Genomic DNA, 14,153 nt, shown 5'->3' with positions numbered 1-14,153 from the left:
CAGGTGTCAAACTCGCGGCCCTCCAGATGTTATGGACTACAATTCCCATCTTCCCTCCAGATGATAGGAACTGTAGTCCATAACATCTGGAGGGCCGCGAGTTTGACACCTATGAGGGAGTAGAGCAGCAGTAATGCGCAGCTGTTGAACGATTTTTGGTTCCTTCTAAACAGCTTGCATAACTGTAGTATTTCACCAAATGTTTAAATAAGACTTGTATACACAATTAGGAAGATTCCTCAGCACTGTTTTAAATCTTACTATGCCACATAACATATGCCACTCTAGCACTCCGCTTCAGGTCATCATTATTTTTAAAACCTCGTTGTATTGTGGCGTATTAAAACTCCATGGACTGGGGAAAAATTAATATACGGTAATGGAGCACAATGGTATCAGATGGGGGATGAGGATGTATCACTTCCGTCTATTCTGCATCGAAGTAGGAATTCAACTTGCAAGGCAATGTAAGTTGAGCCATTTCTTTTAAATCACAACATTGGAAGTCAGAACACAACTTTCTTTTTTTCAACATGTGCAGCAAGGAACATTAACTTGCAGCTAGTAATGTCTTAAGTTCAGCTAAGTAATTGGTTGCCTTTAGAAACCTTTTCAGGGCGAGCAAAGTCCAATTTTCAGGTCTCCCCAAGTGCCAGAGTCCCTTGCTACAGCCCTCTGGATTGTGGAACAAACTGGAACCCAGCTTCTGAATTTAGTTTAGGTATTCTAGCCCTGCAATTCTAATACGATTCCAGTAATAACATCAATCTAAACATCCCACACACATACCACTTCTACTCCGCGGTCTATCAAATTTAACAAATAAATAAATACATTACTTTTCACAATGTTATTCCAATCATTTTATCTTATTCAATTTATAAGAGCACATCAAAGCTATCAAGCTCCAGAGCAAGCAGCCTCCTTCACCAGGGCTCACCTCCAGACACTTACTCCGCCCCACTGGGTTAAACCATCAGAGGGTTAACAATAACTATGTTAAGCATAACTATTCCAGACCATGGAAAAGGAAACAAGGACTGAACTTAAGAAACAGTTGCTTTACCCAGCCATGAATTAAAAGCCATAAGCAAATACACTTTCTACAGGCTTTAGTCATTATAATTAGGGAAAAGCTTTTTTGGGTATGCATGTTATCTGGCAACAAAACAATATGGTCTTGCTAGCCAAAAGGGCAGAGTGGTGCCACTTTGAAATTCTATCATTATTTAATCTGATAAAGGCATCAATCACCAAAGAAAAAAAAGTTTACTTTTCCAGTACCAGACATATCACAAAATCCTGATCTTGATAGCGGTGTCAGAAATAAAGAAATCCATTTCTGATCTTTGTTTCCAAATAAAATGAAACTTTATTTTATTTTTCTGCAGTTTAGATAGAAATAGTTCCTGTATTAGATAGAAGATAGGATTTGTTTTGTGTTTGTATAAACCCTTCTCTCTTCAAGGCAGAAATGCTGGTGATAGCCCAGCCCTGCCCCACCTTGGTATGTCCTTTTCATTCACAAAACTGAGACCAGACTTGTAACAAAGGAAACCAACGGACATCAGCCTGCCTTAACCTCATCACCCAGCAGATAAGGGGTGCTGTTTCCTGATCTCATCACCCAGTAAATCCTTTGTGTTTTTCCCGCCTTGGACTTGACTGTGCCTAAGTCAGTGCCTCGCTCTGAATCCACCGTGTGGCATGGCCCATTTCTGTGCTCAGATTTGTGAGTTGGGGCATGTTCTATAATGTGATGGTGACTTTGAAATGACCTAGTGGAAAAAATCATTTGGGTGCTGTGTGGTTTCCGGGCTGTATGGCCGTGTTCTAGCAGCATTCTCTCCTGACGTTTCGCCTGCATCTGTGGCTGGCATCTTCAGAGGAGATTGTTTGGTCACAGTGGGGGAGGGTGGCCGCCCATGGGGGGCGGGGCAATCAAACTCAGGTTTTGCCCAAGGTTCGTTTGCCTAGGTTCGCCACTGGAGTGCAGTATATATTAAACTGTACTCGTCAGAGTTAAAACATAATTTAATCCAGTACTTGAATGTATCCAGCCATGCTCTAGTTTCAAGTAGGTTCTGGATGGTTTCTAAGCATAGTACAGCATATGGTACAGAGTGCGGTAACCCAAGTGTTTTATACAGGAAGTCAGATTGTATTCTTTCAATGGCATTGTTCCATGCAACTATCCGTAAAGGAACTCCGTAGAGAAGTTGTTGAACTGCCTTAGAGGTAAAAAATTTTACAGCTGCTGGGACATATCCTTTTCCCTTAGTATGATTTTTTTTACCACAGCTGATGCAGTGTGATAACTGACTTTTATAGCAGTGTCTCTGTGCCAGGCCCAAGTGGCTTCATGATGGAAGGTTAGGCCTAAGTATTTAAAAGATTTGGAGTGCTCAACCTTAATCCCATTAATAAGCCATCTAAAGGGCTTAAATTAATTGGGGAAAATGGCAATTTTTAATTTTTCTGGGTTTAAGGCTAGGAAGTTAGATGTACAGTACTTTATGCTTTTTCTAAGAAGCCCTTTGAGACCCACTTGAGACCTAGAGATCAGTATCACATCATCAGCATAGAGTATAAGTGATATGGGTTTGTTTGAAAGAGCTGGGCTGTGAGTTCTTTCCTGACAATATGTGTACCGTGTCATTAATAAATTAAACAGGACTGGAGCCAATACACAGCCTCTCTTAACATGTTTCACAACTGATATCTTAGGGGTTAAGTCTCCTGAGTTTTCTTAAGAAGCAAGCCTTTATTGGCATAGAGGGTCTCCTGAGTTTGTACATTTTATCTGGCAGGTTGTGTTTGAATTGAGAGATTTAATAAGTAATGGTAGTCTAGGATCGATTCCCATCTCTGTTAATTTAAGCCATAGCAGCTCTCTTACAACCGAGTCAAAGGCACTTCTTAGATCTAAAAAGGCAGCAAAGATCTTCGATTGTCCCCTTTTTTAATACTTTAGTAACAGAAGGTTGAGGATTGTACAATGGTCGAGTGTAGAGCAACCTTTTTAAAATCCTATTTGCTCAGGGTATGAAATTTTTCCATCATTGATCCAAGTACAAAGCCTATTTAACAGGTGTTTGGCATAAAGTTTACTGGAGATAGATAAAAGGCTGATTGGTCTGTAATGAACTGGTGACATATGGTCATCCTTTTTAAAGATTGGTGTTATTATTGTGTTTATTCAAGACCCAGGGACTTGGGTAAAACCATAGTAAAAAGGGAGGTCAGGAGAGGGGCCCACCAGTCCTGGAGTGCTTTATAGAGATCTGGGGAACAGCAAATATTCTCCCTTTACCTTATCCCCCTTTGTTGTCTGAAAGAACTTTCTTACAACTCATAACCTTATGGTGTCAGGAATAACTATGCTGTGTAGGAGTACTATGAATATATAGAAAGATAGCTTTTACTGTGTTTGTATATCATGTCTATGCCAAGCTGTCATCCTGTTGGTTTTAACAACTTTTGAATTTTAATAAAGCTGTGTTGTATATTTATGAATGTGAGTTTATTGGCCAAGTCTAGGTGCATTTAGGGATGTCACTGAATGCAGCAGGACTCGCAGCAGGATATGCTATTAGCGATATGCTCGTCAAAGTCCTTTTTTACGTTCCTGCTTGCATTTCCTTTGTGAATGGCTTTTGTTTTCCTCACTTGGGTAAGCAATGGCTTTTGTTTTGCTCATTTGGGTAAGCCTTTCAGTTTCTGAAGGAAACTTCTTCCACTCTGTAATGGCTTCTCTCACCCTGTTTGTTAACCATGCTGGTGACCTCTTGAGACTTTGTATTATCTTTCCTGACTTGAGCCTCTAATATTGATGTTTTGAGTAACACTTAAGCCTTTTCAAGAGATTTGATTCTCGACTGTTGCTTTCAACTTCATTTCTTACATTTTTTTATTTTAGAGAAGTTTCCTCTTTTGAAGTCCAGTATAACTGTGTTGCAGTTCCCTGCTATTTTTCCACATACATGTGAATTAAATTTGATGCCTTTGTGATCACTGTTTCTAATCAGTTCAATAGCCTCCACATCTGGGCAGCTCTATGGAAGATTTAAGCCCAAGGTTGTTTCCCCTCTATTTCAGGGGTAGGGAACCTGCGGCTCTCCAGATGTTCAGGAACTACTCTATTTGGTTTCATGACCAGCTGTTCTAGTGAATAATCATTTCAAGTATCAGAACTTTTCCTCTTTGGTGTGGTTGTAACATGCATTTATCCAGTCAATATGAGGGTAAAATTGCCTATTACAACTTCCTCTCCATTGTAGGCCTCCTTGATTTCATTTTTCATTTCAAGATTTCCCTGAGCCTTTCGGTCAGGGGATTGATAGCCCATCCCCAGTACTAAATTACTTTTGGGTCTGCTATTGTCACTCACAGCAATTCTGTGAAGTTGGCTCTTTTTAAGGTTTCCATTTGTTAGATTCTATCCCCTTCTTGACAGACATAGCAACACATCCAGCACACCAGTTCCCTCCCTTCTACCAGGTTATGCTCACAATGTTTTTCCTTAAAACTGAGCACTCAACTCCTACATTTTGGGTAGGAGGCCTCTGGTATTTGCACAGAAATGCCTCCACACTGTGTTTCTCTCTCAAGATATATCTGGCATGTGTCTTTTCCACTCTGGCTCTTGGACCTCTTCACTATCCTGCTCTACTTTACTCTCACCTTTCTGATCCGGCTAATCCCCATTTGGGCAAAAAAAAGTTTTCCCCTTCATCATACTGGGTCAAATCGGCCCCAAACCAAATGTTTCACAGCTTCCTCTGGCTTTTCCTGCTGGAAAAATCATGCAATATATTTCTAGCTGCTACTACAGACCCACAGTTAGCACAAGGAAAGAATCTGCACACCAATGAGAAGCACAGTCCTTAAGTCATGGCTACCGTGTTTCCCCGAAAATAAGACAGTGTCTTATATTAATTTTTGCTCCTAAAAATGTGCTATGTCTTATTTTCAGGGGATGTCTTATTTTTCTAGGGGATGTCTTATTGTTCTGTTCGGTGGGCATGCTTCCAAACAAAAACTTTGCTACGTCTTACTTTCGGGGGATGCCTTATATTAAGCACTTCAGCAAAACCTCTACTACGTCTTATTTTCAGGGGATGTCTTATTTTCGGGGAAACAGGGTACGTCCCACTAAATATAACTGGACTGAAATAGCCAGTACTCAGCATGTTGTTTCATGTACACTGAATTAAAATTATGCCTTTATCGTCCTTTATTTCAGTCATGGCATTCACTCCAGCCTCAAACTCTCAGGATGAGACAAAGAAGCAGCATGTACAATCCACTGAGCATCCTATGCACTTGCATGACATTTCATTCTTTGGTTCCTATTCCTTGCACAGCAGTCTTTTTTCCAATATGCACAACACAACCAACGAGGTAGGCTGCTACCATCATTGAGTTTCTGATGCCTTCATTCCACTGCTGACCAACACAAGTTTCCCTTCTGGAATTATGTATCAGGAATGAGTTTGCATACTTGCATGCACCATGCTAATTAAATTAAGCAGTTGAGAAGCAAGAACTAATGTCAAGGAGCCTCCAAAAACACCCCAGTACACCTACTTCCCATCAAACAGATTCACTTTAAAACAGTGATCTGACAAAATAGTTGTAAACTAGGCGTTTACCTCCACGTGCTCTGCTATGACTAAGGCAGCAGCTAAAAGTATGGAAATTTGTTGTACAGCATTCATTGTAGATGGCAAGGCAGAAGTCACCATGAACCCAGCATTTACATTAAATGCAAAACTGTCACCTTGTGTGAGGTTCCAACTAGCAGGGTACCCAGCGGTACACATACCAGGAACTGATAAGCCATGTTGTCCTTTCCACATGTTGCCACCGACTGGGAATGTGGACAATTTATATTGTTTAAAATAACATGTGAGATGCTTAGGAAGTCTTGAATGGCCTACAGTACTTACAAGGTTTAACTTTCCTACCTCCTCCTGTCCAGAGCTACATTGAAAATTTTAGGTCCAAATGCCTTCTGAATTAATGTATTTGAGCAGCAGTCTCTAAAAAACAGTCCTGCTGATTTTACAGGCTACTTGGTTATTCCATATTTATGGCATCTGAAAATTTCCAAAATAGCTGCCTAACTATGAAGTAATTTAGAAGTGCATATAAACTGCTTTTCTTTAGTATCAAGTAAACAAAAAGAACATTTCAGTCTGGCCACTCTCGTTACAAACTCTGGTATTTCTTGCAAAGGTCACCAGTGTAAGAAAGGCTGCCCTTAAAAACAAAGGCCAGTTAATCTGTCTCTGGTTTATTTTCCCTTGAAATAGAGAACACCACTATTAGATGTGCATTTTGCAGAAAGCTGAGCAAACAACTACTGGAATTTGTCTGCCACAGGAGCAAGTCCAGAGCGAAATATTACCATAAAACAGAAAAAAATAAAAAACTGTTTATTTTAAACAAGAAGTTTATTTAAACAACAAGACGCTTTACTTGAAGGGAAAACTATCCAAGATCATTTTTGTTTAGAGTAATTTATCCCTACTTAAAGACAGATTGCTCTACATGTAACAGCTACGTACAAAAAAGTTATAAAATCGTCCTTGGTTGTACAATGATAAAAGAAAAACATTGAAATTATCCAATCAAATAAGGTATGCAAGGTTTTTGTTTTTTTCCAACAATGAGAGCAAAATAACTTACTGGAATATAAAGATAAAAGTTAAAGGAGCATGCCACTAGTGGAGAAGTGGGGCATTTTCACGGACCAGTTTGTTTTTACCACCCCATCTCCATACGATGTTGATCAAAACATACCATTGGCCATTTAGTTAAAAAAAATATGCATGTCTGTGCACATACACCAGTTACTTTATGTACAATAGAAGGAATAGGAAAAGAAATCAAAGAAGAGAGAAAGCTATACTGCAGTAGTCAGGATGTGGCTGAACCAAGTCTCGTTTTCTAATTGTGAATGTGTTGTCTGTGGGAAAGCAAGTTTGGTTCTCTTTTAATAGACTCCTCCTGTCTGCTGCTGGAACACGTCAATTGTATCTTCATCCTCCATTTCCAACTGCACGAGAAAACACAAAAAAAGTCAGCTCAGTTATAAGCAATGCATCCAAGCCTTTGTATTTTTTCACTGTGTCTCTAGAAAAAATACAAGGCCAATACATTATGGGGTAGAACATTATTTGTGGCTGCAATACTACAGAGCCAGTATAGTGTAGTGGTTAGAGTGACAGAATGGAATCTGGCAGACCCCACTTAAATCCCTACTCTTTCATGTAAGCTTGTGGAGTGATCTTAGCCAGTCACATACTCTCAGCCTACCTTACTCCACAGGGCTGTTGTGAAAACAAAATATAAAAGAGAACAATGTAAGCACTTGAGACCTTCACAGGGGAGAAAGGTAGGGTATAAATGAAGTAAATATAGCTCCCAGTCATGTAAAACCTGATATATGTTGCATAACCATATGATGTCCATAGGAAGAGGCAAGATAAAAAAAAGGGAGGGGTCTGCAAACTGCAGAATAAATATATGCAAGCAAGCAAATATCTTAGCACAATGCTGTTTACCAAAATACAACTTCCACATTTCTGAAGTCCCCGTTTCTATTACTGGCATGAACTGTTTGCTACAGGAGAGCCAGATTGGTGTAGAGGTTAACAGCAGGTGGACTCTAACCTGGAGAACCAGGTTTGATTCCCCACTCCTCCACATGAGTGGCAGAGTCTTAGCTAATGAACCAGATTTGCTTTCACATTCCTACATTCCTGCTAGGTGACCTTGGACCAGTTGCAATTTGTTCAGAACTCTCTCAGTCCCACCTACCTCACAAGGTGTCTGTTGTGGGGAGAGGAAGGGAAAGGAGTTTGTAGGCCGCCTTGAGTCTCCTTACAGGAGAGAAAGGCGGGATACAAACCCAAACCCCTCCTCTTCTTTTAATTAGTCACTGAAACATACAGCCAATGATCAGAGTTCAAGGTAGCTGGATGCAATGACATAAACTTCAGAGGATATAATTTGCAATACATAGGAACTTTCCATAAGCCTGATACCAAAATTCACATAAAAGATGATACCTAGTTTTCATTTCGAAGTGTCAGTTGGGCAATTTTACCTGAACTTTAGTAACATTTTTCAGATAATTAGTTCAAAACTACTACAACACTAGTAATTTTCTTTTTAGAAGGTGTAGTAACACCATAAATTCTGATTTGCATGTAGTTTGGTCAACATGTTGATTTAACCAGTTAATGTACAAGATTACTGATATTAAACATAAACTGAACAAAATACAGCCACAGAAAACCTACACCAGAACACATAGTTCTTACAGTATGCCTAACTACTCCAGGTAATTTGGACAATTTATAGCAGATTAAATTACAAGACATTCTAACACTCACTTAAATTATTAAAATCAAAGCACTGCTCTATATAAAATACTGTTACATATTTCAGTCTACAAATTAAAATACTCTAATTACTATAGTGACATCACAGTTAATAAGGTCATTATTAAACAATTTCTTAGTCAATATTTGTTACCCTGTTTATACTTTTCACTCCAGTAGAAACCTTTTAGTTGCAGTTTTTACCTGTGCGGGCGTGTCTGTTTCATTGATTGGTTGCCCATCAAACCGGAATCTGATTTGCCTCATTGACAAACCCTACACAAAGAATAAAAGAAAAACAATAATAACATTGTCCAGTAAAGCAGAACAGCTAATCACCAAGCATTAAAACTTACTTTCCTAACCTTGAAGACCACTTCTATAGTAAATTTAAAAAGTAGTGGGGGATTCAGTGGTAAATATATCCAATAGAGCTACTCAGCACTGCCCCTACTGGTACAATCTAGAAGATGCTAGAACAGGTACATTAAAACCAGAAGCAGTGATTTAAGAGGAAAGATTTCAGCAACCAAAAAACATTGGAGAGAAAGAACACTTGGGGTGATGAGTTTCAGAAGGTAGCATCTAACAACTTTCCCAAATCAATAGGACTCCTCCACAATGAATACCAGACAAACAACTATTTCTGCAATACTGAAGCCACATGTGTTGATACCAGAATATTAATGAAGCCAGAGGCGTACAGGAGGAAAATGGCACCCAGAGACATCTGTTCTCTGAGATCCCCCCGCTACACCGAAGCCCACTTCGGCCCTACTCCCTCCGAAGTGGAGCCAGCAGCCGGGTGAGGCTTGGGGGAGTTCTCTGGCTTCCTTGGCCCCATCCATGTTGATGACGACATGGGTGGGGCCGAGGGCACCAGAAGATGACAAGGCAGCAGGACTTCCTGCTGCCTTGCCGTCTTCCTGTATATGTGGGGGGCTGATTTTGCCCCCCCCCCACGTGACCAGATCAGTGGCACCGGGGGACAGAGGGTGCCCCCTGTCCCTAGGCAAATACGCCACTGAATGAGGCCAAAAGCATTGTTGAACAAAAGGTTTTTCAACTTTATATTAATTAACAGTTCCTCCCCACCCACAAAAAAAATTGGGCTTTAAAAAAATCATATTGCTTGTAACATGTAAATGAACAGGTTTCGTTTTGCTCAAGAATATGTATTACCTAGCCTGGGTTACAATAGTAGAGGGTAATGTTTGTGTCCTAAATATGGTATCTGCATTAAGTATCGAAGAAGTTGTGGAACCATACCTTTTCTTATGCATAATGAAGAATATACCTAATGTTTATCCTTGAGTATTTTTCCTGTGACATTTAAACAAGCTACTGCCACAATGTAAAGACGAGATGACAATCTCATCATATGCAAGCATTCCTACTGCAGAAAAGAATATACTGGCCCTTGCTCCCACCTATTCCAATCATGGAACAAACAGAACCTCAACTGATCCCAGCATAGGCAAGACAACTGGCTCAGGAAATATTACATTTAGTCTACTCTTCATAGTATTTCACCCTTAACTTTGCAGCACATCTGGCATCAGCTATCACCAGAACCAGAGGTTGACAGAATGTAAAACTGGGGGGCGGGGCGGGGGGAGCTATGCTTCTGAGGCACTTGGAGCATCTTCAAAGCACAGAGCAACGTAACCTGGACACAGCACTCCCTATGAAGCCTGTAGGGGGTGAGAGGAGCACATCCTTACATTTGGACCTCACAGTCACCAGCATACTCCCTTCCATCCAAAGGATATGCCCAAAAAACACAGCCTGCTATCCAGGACAGATACATATTAGGAAGGAGATTATTCCTTTTCCAGTACATGGTTTAGCCAAATTATACTGTAGGGGGAAAAAAAACCCCAAACAGTCACAAGTAACTGAAAGTTACACATTTAGCCTCTTAGGGTGGAGCCTATCCACAGGCCTTCATTACAAAAGTAAGACAGCTACTGCTGACAACTTGAACACAATGTAATACTTTAACTTTGGTAAATCTAAATGAGATACGCTGATCAAGGTAACACTAACTTGGACAATAGAGCTAACTCTGCAGACTCACTAAATGTCGCATGAATACACAAATCCTTTCTTGTTGGAATACAGATGTTTTAAACAGTCCAGTATGAAAGAATAACCTCTACAGACCAGACCATCTTCAAAGGAAAGCTTAAATTCATTCACATACATATGCAAGCAATTATTTTACAGCACTCCACTGAAAAATCCTTAACTCTCCATAGACGTTTATGGTTAATTCAAACCCAGAAATGAAGAAAATGAATATCATGAATTGCTCAATGTCACAGGATGACTATGAAGTGACAATGTCTAGATTTTATACATTCCACCAAAATACTGCTAACGTGGTTCTGAAAAAAACTGTTTCAGAAAAAAAGATGTTTTAAGAAGTCAAATGTTCTTCACTGCAGCAACCTGGCACTTAATATTTTCTCTCATTTACAGGTGAAGGTGCCTCATCTACAGAAGGCAAAACTGCTTGCATATATCTCTCAACTGATATGAAGATATTGGTTCACTTGCTTAAAACCAAATATTTCCAATTTCCAACACAGCTGTTACTATCTCAATTTGTTAATACAGAATAATTAGAATCCAGAAGCTAATACCAGAGGACCTAAGGTTACTGTTATCAGCATTTAACATTCAGCCATGCTTCCCGCTTACAACCTCAAGCAACAGTGTAAAATTTACCTTCTAACAGTAGAACCTTGGGTAGAGGGCTATATAAAGATGACACATTTTTGGTTTTGCCAATTTCCTGTTTTTTCTCCTTAGGAAAGGAGAAGATTTGTACAAATGGCTACCCATATGTTAAATATAAAGGTTTTGGTGTGAAATTGCAGGATTAAGATGCTTTACTTCAATAGCATGAAGGTGCTTCAAACCATATTTCTGAGCACTCATATAGCCACCTCACCTGTCGTTCGCAGTAGGCTTTCATTAGTTTACTAAGTGGTGTATGCCTTTTAATCTTAAATTGCACCACAGATCCATCTTGCCCTGCAACCTTCAGATTAATGTGGTCATTGTTTTCAGTCTTCACTCCTTCCTGCAAGAGAAAATATCATTTTAAAGACAAGTTATTCCACCTAAGAAATACCTTCACATTCAGGTTGGGTACCACATTAATCAAACTTGAAGAACAAAACCACAGCTCAACCCCCAAAATACCATTCAATACTTACAAACCTGTAAACGAAGTTCTAGAGGACTACTATCAAGTAACAATGCACCAAGGTGCACAACTAAATAATTAAGATACTGTGTTTGCAATAAGCTTCCGTGTTTGGAATAAAAATACTAAATTTCATTTTCTTATTTTATAATATTTGCAATAACAAATCATGGCCAACAACGAAAAGCGGTTACCTTCATTTAATTACAGCACTACTTACTAGATGATGAACATTTGAAACAAAGAGTCATCCTGACTTTTCACAGGAGAAAATGTTTTTAAAAGGCTAAGGAAGTAAGATGCAGTTGAGAACGGCAGGAGAGTTAATTTTATCCTTGTACAGAAAACGACATCTATTTCTGGAGCTTTAGCTTCAAACATGCTAATTACTACCACGTCTCCTCCTTTATTTGAGCAGGGCCAAACATTCACTTATTATTGTTAAGCATATACAACTCTGAAACACTTATTCTCAAATGGGCAATAAAGAAAAACACCACCACTCCCCATTTGTATGTAAAAAAAAGAAAGCCAACATATTTATTTTACACTTTATCCCCATTTGGAAGCATAAAACTAGGATGCTTATGTTAGTAATCTCTGTAAGCCAATAACTGAGAAAACTTCGTATTCAGGATTTATTTTCTAAATGCTCCAGATTTTGATTTATTTTTAAATGGTCCATTCAAATCAGGTTATAAGAGACTGGACACCCGTAAGAAAGAGCTCTCGAACTTTTCCTAACAATAAAGTCCATGCGTAATTCAAAACAACCATACTATATCGATGGACTTGCCAGAGTACCTTTGCAAGTCTGTATGGTGACTTTCAACAATATATAATTCGCAGAACTGGGACTGAATGAAACTACCCCTCCCCCAAATGCAGAGAGAGACCAGGGTGGGTAGGAAAAATATATGGCGCCCTAGGTCAAAAGGCAGCCTTTTAACACCCGTTATTACAGTCCTCGCGGAAGGCCGCCACAAAAATCCCGACTTGTTGACCATTCCTACTAATTCCATGGTGTGGAAAACTCTTCTGTAAGCCTACTGCAAAGCACTCCCCCCTACCCTTCCCAGCGCAGCAGCATGCACGCCACGACCAGGCTCTCCGGAAAACACACAACCACGATCTTTTCGGCACCACGCACACAAAGCAAACTCCATAAATCTCCAGCCCCTCTGAAAACCCCACAGGCTCAAGCCGCGGCCCTTTCCCAACGCAGGAGGCCTGGATGCAGGAGGCGAGAGGAAAGCTCTTGCGAGGATTTGGCGCCTCCAAAGCCGCATTTAAAACGAGGCGCGGAAAGAAAAGGGAGGCCGGCCCACCTGCAGCAAAAGGGCCCCGGCTGGAGTGGGGAACCTCCGCCGGGACCGCCTTAATGTATCCGCGTATGGACCGCAAAAGGCCTACTCCACATATCAGTCGTTAGTGGCACAGGATCAGCGCATGTTTTTTTCCCCCTCGCAGCCGGGAAGTAAAGCGAAAAAGGCTGTCCCGCTGCAAGAGAGGCGATCCCTCGCAAGAGGAAGGCAGGTTCTCTTTTGCAGGGAAAACGGATCCGCTCCAGCCACCCGGGATCCCGCTTTCCGCTCCCGAGAAGAACCAGACGGAGGCCGAGGTGGGGGAGGGGAGGAAAATGGCGCGCAAGAACCGGCGCGGGGGAGCCAGCGCTGCGCTCCTTCCTAACCGCCCCCCCCCCCTCCATCCCTGCCGGTCCGCGGACCTCCCGCGCTCACCTTGGGCTTCTCATCGGCCATGGCGAGTCGGCGGGGTCGGTCCGCTCCAAACACCTCACCGCAAGTGGGGGGAAACCGAAAGATGAAAAGGCGATCGCGGCGGCCGAGGCAGAAAGGCTGGGGGAGGGGGCGAGTGAGCGCGCACGCACTGCCGCGGGGCCGCGCCTCAGCTGGCGTGTGCGCGCACGCAATGCCTTCCCCTCCCCCCTCAGTCGCATCCTCATTGGGCCGCGGCCTGCGAGAACGCACGGCGCAGTTACATAACTGAAAAGAGAATGGCGGAAAAGGAGTGCGCGCTCGTACGTGCGCGCGCACGGGTGAGCCGTCCGCGCCCCTGCCCTACGTGCGCGCGACCCATCGGGCGCAGGGAGCTCGGATCTTGCTCGTGAAGAGGGTATTGTCTTTTCAAAATGGCCGCTGGGCCTGTGAGTCTGCTGAAGTGTTCACTTAGCAAGTTGCCCTGGGCAAGCGTTTTAATTTAGTGCCAGTATCTACTTTCCCTTGACTCAGTATACAGCATCTCTCTCTTCTTTTCCATTGAGTAGATTAGTTTTGCAAAGACTATTGTTATTGTCCCTTTCTGCTTCTGGTACAGTCATTCTCGTGTGTCCATATTATTTCATTTTTCCCTTTTCTCCTGGATAATAATTATGGTCAGTTATTAGTACTGCTAAGATTTTCTCCTTGAACCAACTAGTTTGTAACTCACTAAAGTGGGATGCCAGCCTTCAGGTGGGACCTGGGAATCCCCCGAATTACATCTCTCCAGAGTACAGAGACCAGTTCCCAGGAGCAAATGAGTAC

At 41.4% G+C, this 14,153-nt stretch overlaps 1 protein-coding gene across 1 annotated transcript; it reads right to left on the bottom strand.

The window, feature by feature from the left end:
- Window positions 1-6,439: 6,439 nt before the first annotated feature.
- On the bottom strand, window positions 6,440-13,627 carry SUMO2 (small ubiquitin like modifier 2). The gene is made up of 4 exons (XM_048490669.1): window positions 13,350-13,627; window positions 11,353-11,484; window positions 8,598-8,669; window positions 6,440-7,063 (listed from the first exon to the last, which is right to left on the bottom strand). Exons 1-4 carry the CDS (start codon window positions 13,368-13,370, stop codon window positions 7,001-7,003), a joined length of 288 nt encoding a protein of 95 aa, XP_048346626.1. The 5' UTR covers window positions 13,371-13,627; the 3' UTR covers window positions 6,440-7,000.
- Between the last annotated feature and the right edge of the window lie 526 nt (window positions 13,628-14,153).

The sequence above is a fragment of the Sphaerodactylus townsendi genome, linkage group LG03, assembly GCF_021028975.2.
Source record: "Sphaerodactylus townsendi isolate TG3544 linkage group LG03, MPM_Stown_v2.3, whole genome shotgun sequence".
Lineage (NCBI taxonomy): Eukaryota > Metazoa > Chordata > Lepidosauria > Squamata > Sphaerodactylidae > Sphaerodactylus > Sphaerodactylus townsendi.
This window is presented reverse-complemented; position numbering and strand designations above follow the sequence as displayed.

Coding starts and splice junctions, on each gene's coding strand:
- SUMO2 (XM_048490669.1), bottom strand. CDS start 13,370: ATGGCCGATGAGAAGCCCAAG. Junction 8,670..11,352: donor AAGCCTACTGCGAACGACAG/GTGAGGTGGCTA, acceptor TTCTTTGTGTAG/GGTTTGTCAATGAGGCAAAT. Junction 7,064..8,597: donor AAACAGACACGCCCGCACAG/GTAAAAACTGCA, acceptor TTTCTCGTGCAG/TTGGAAATGGAGGATGAAGA.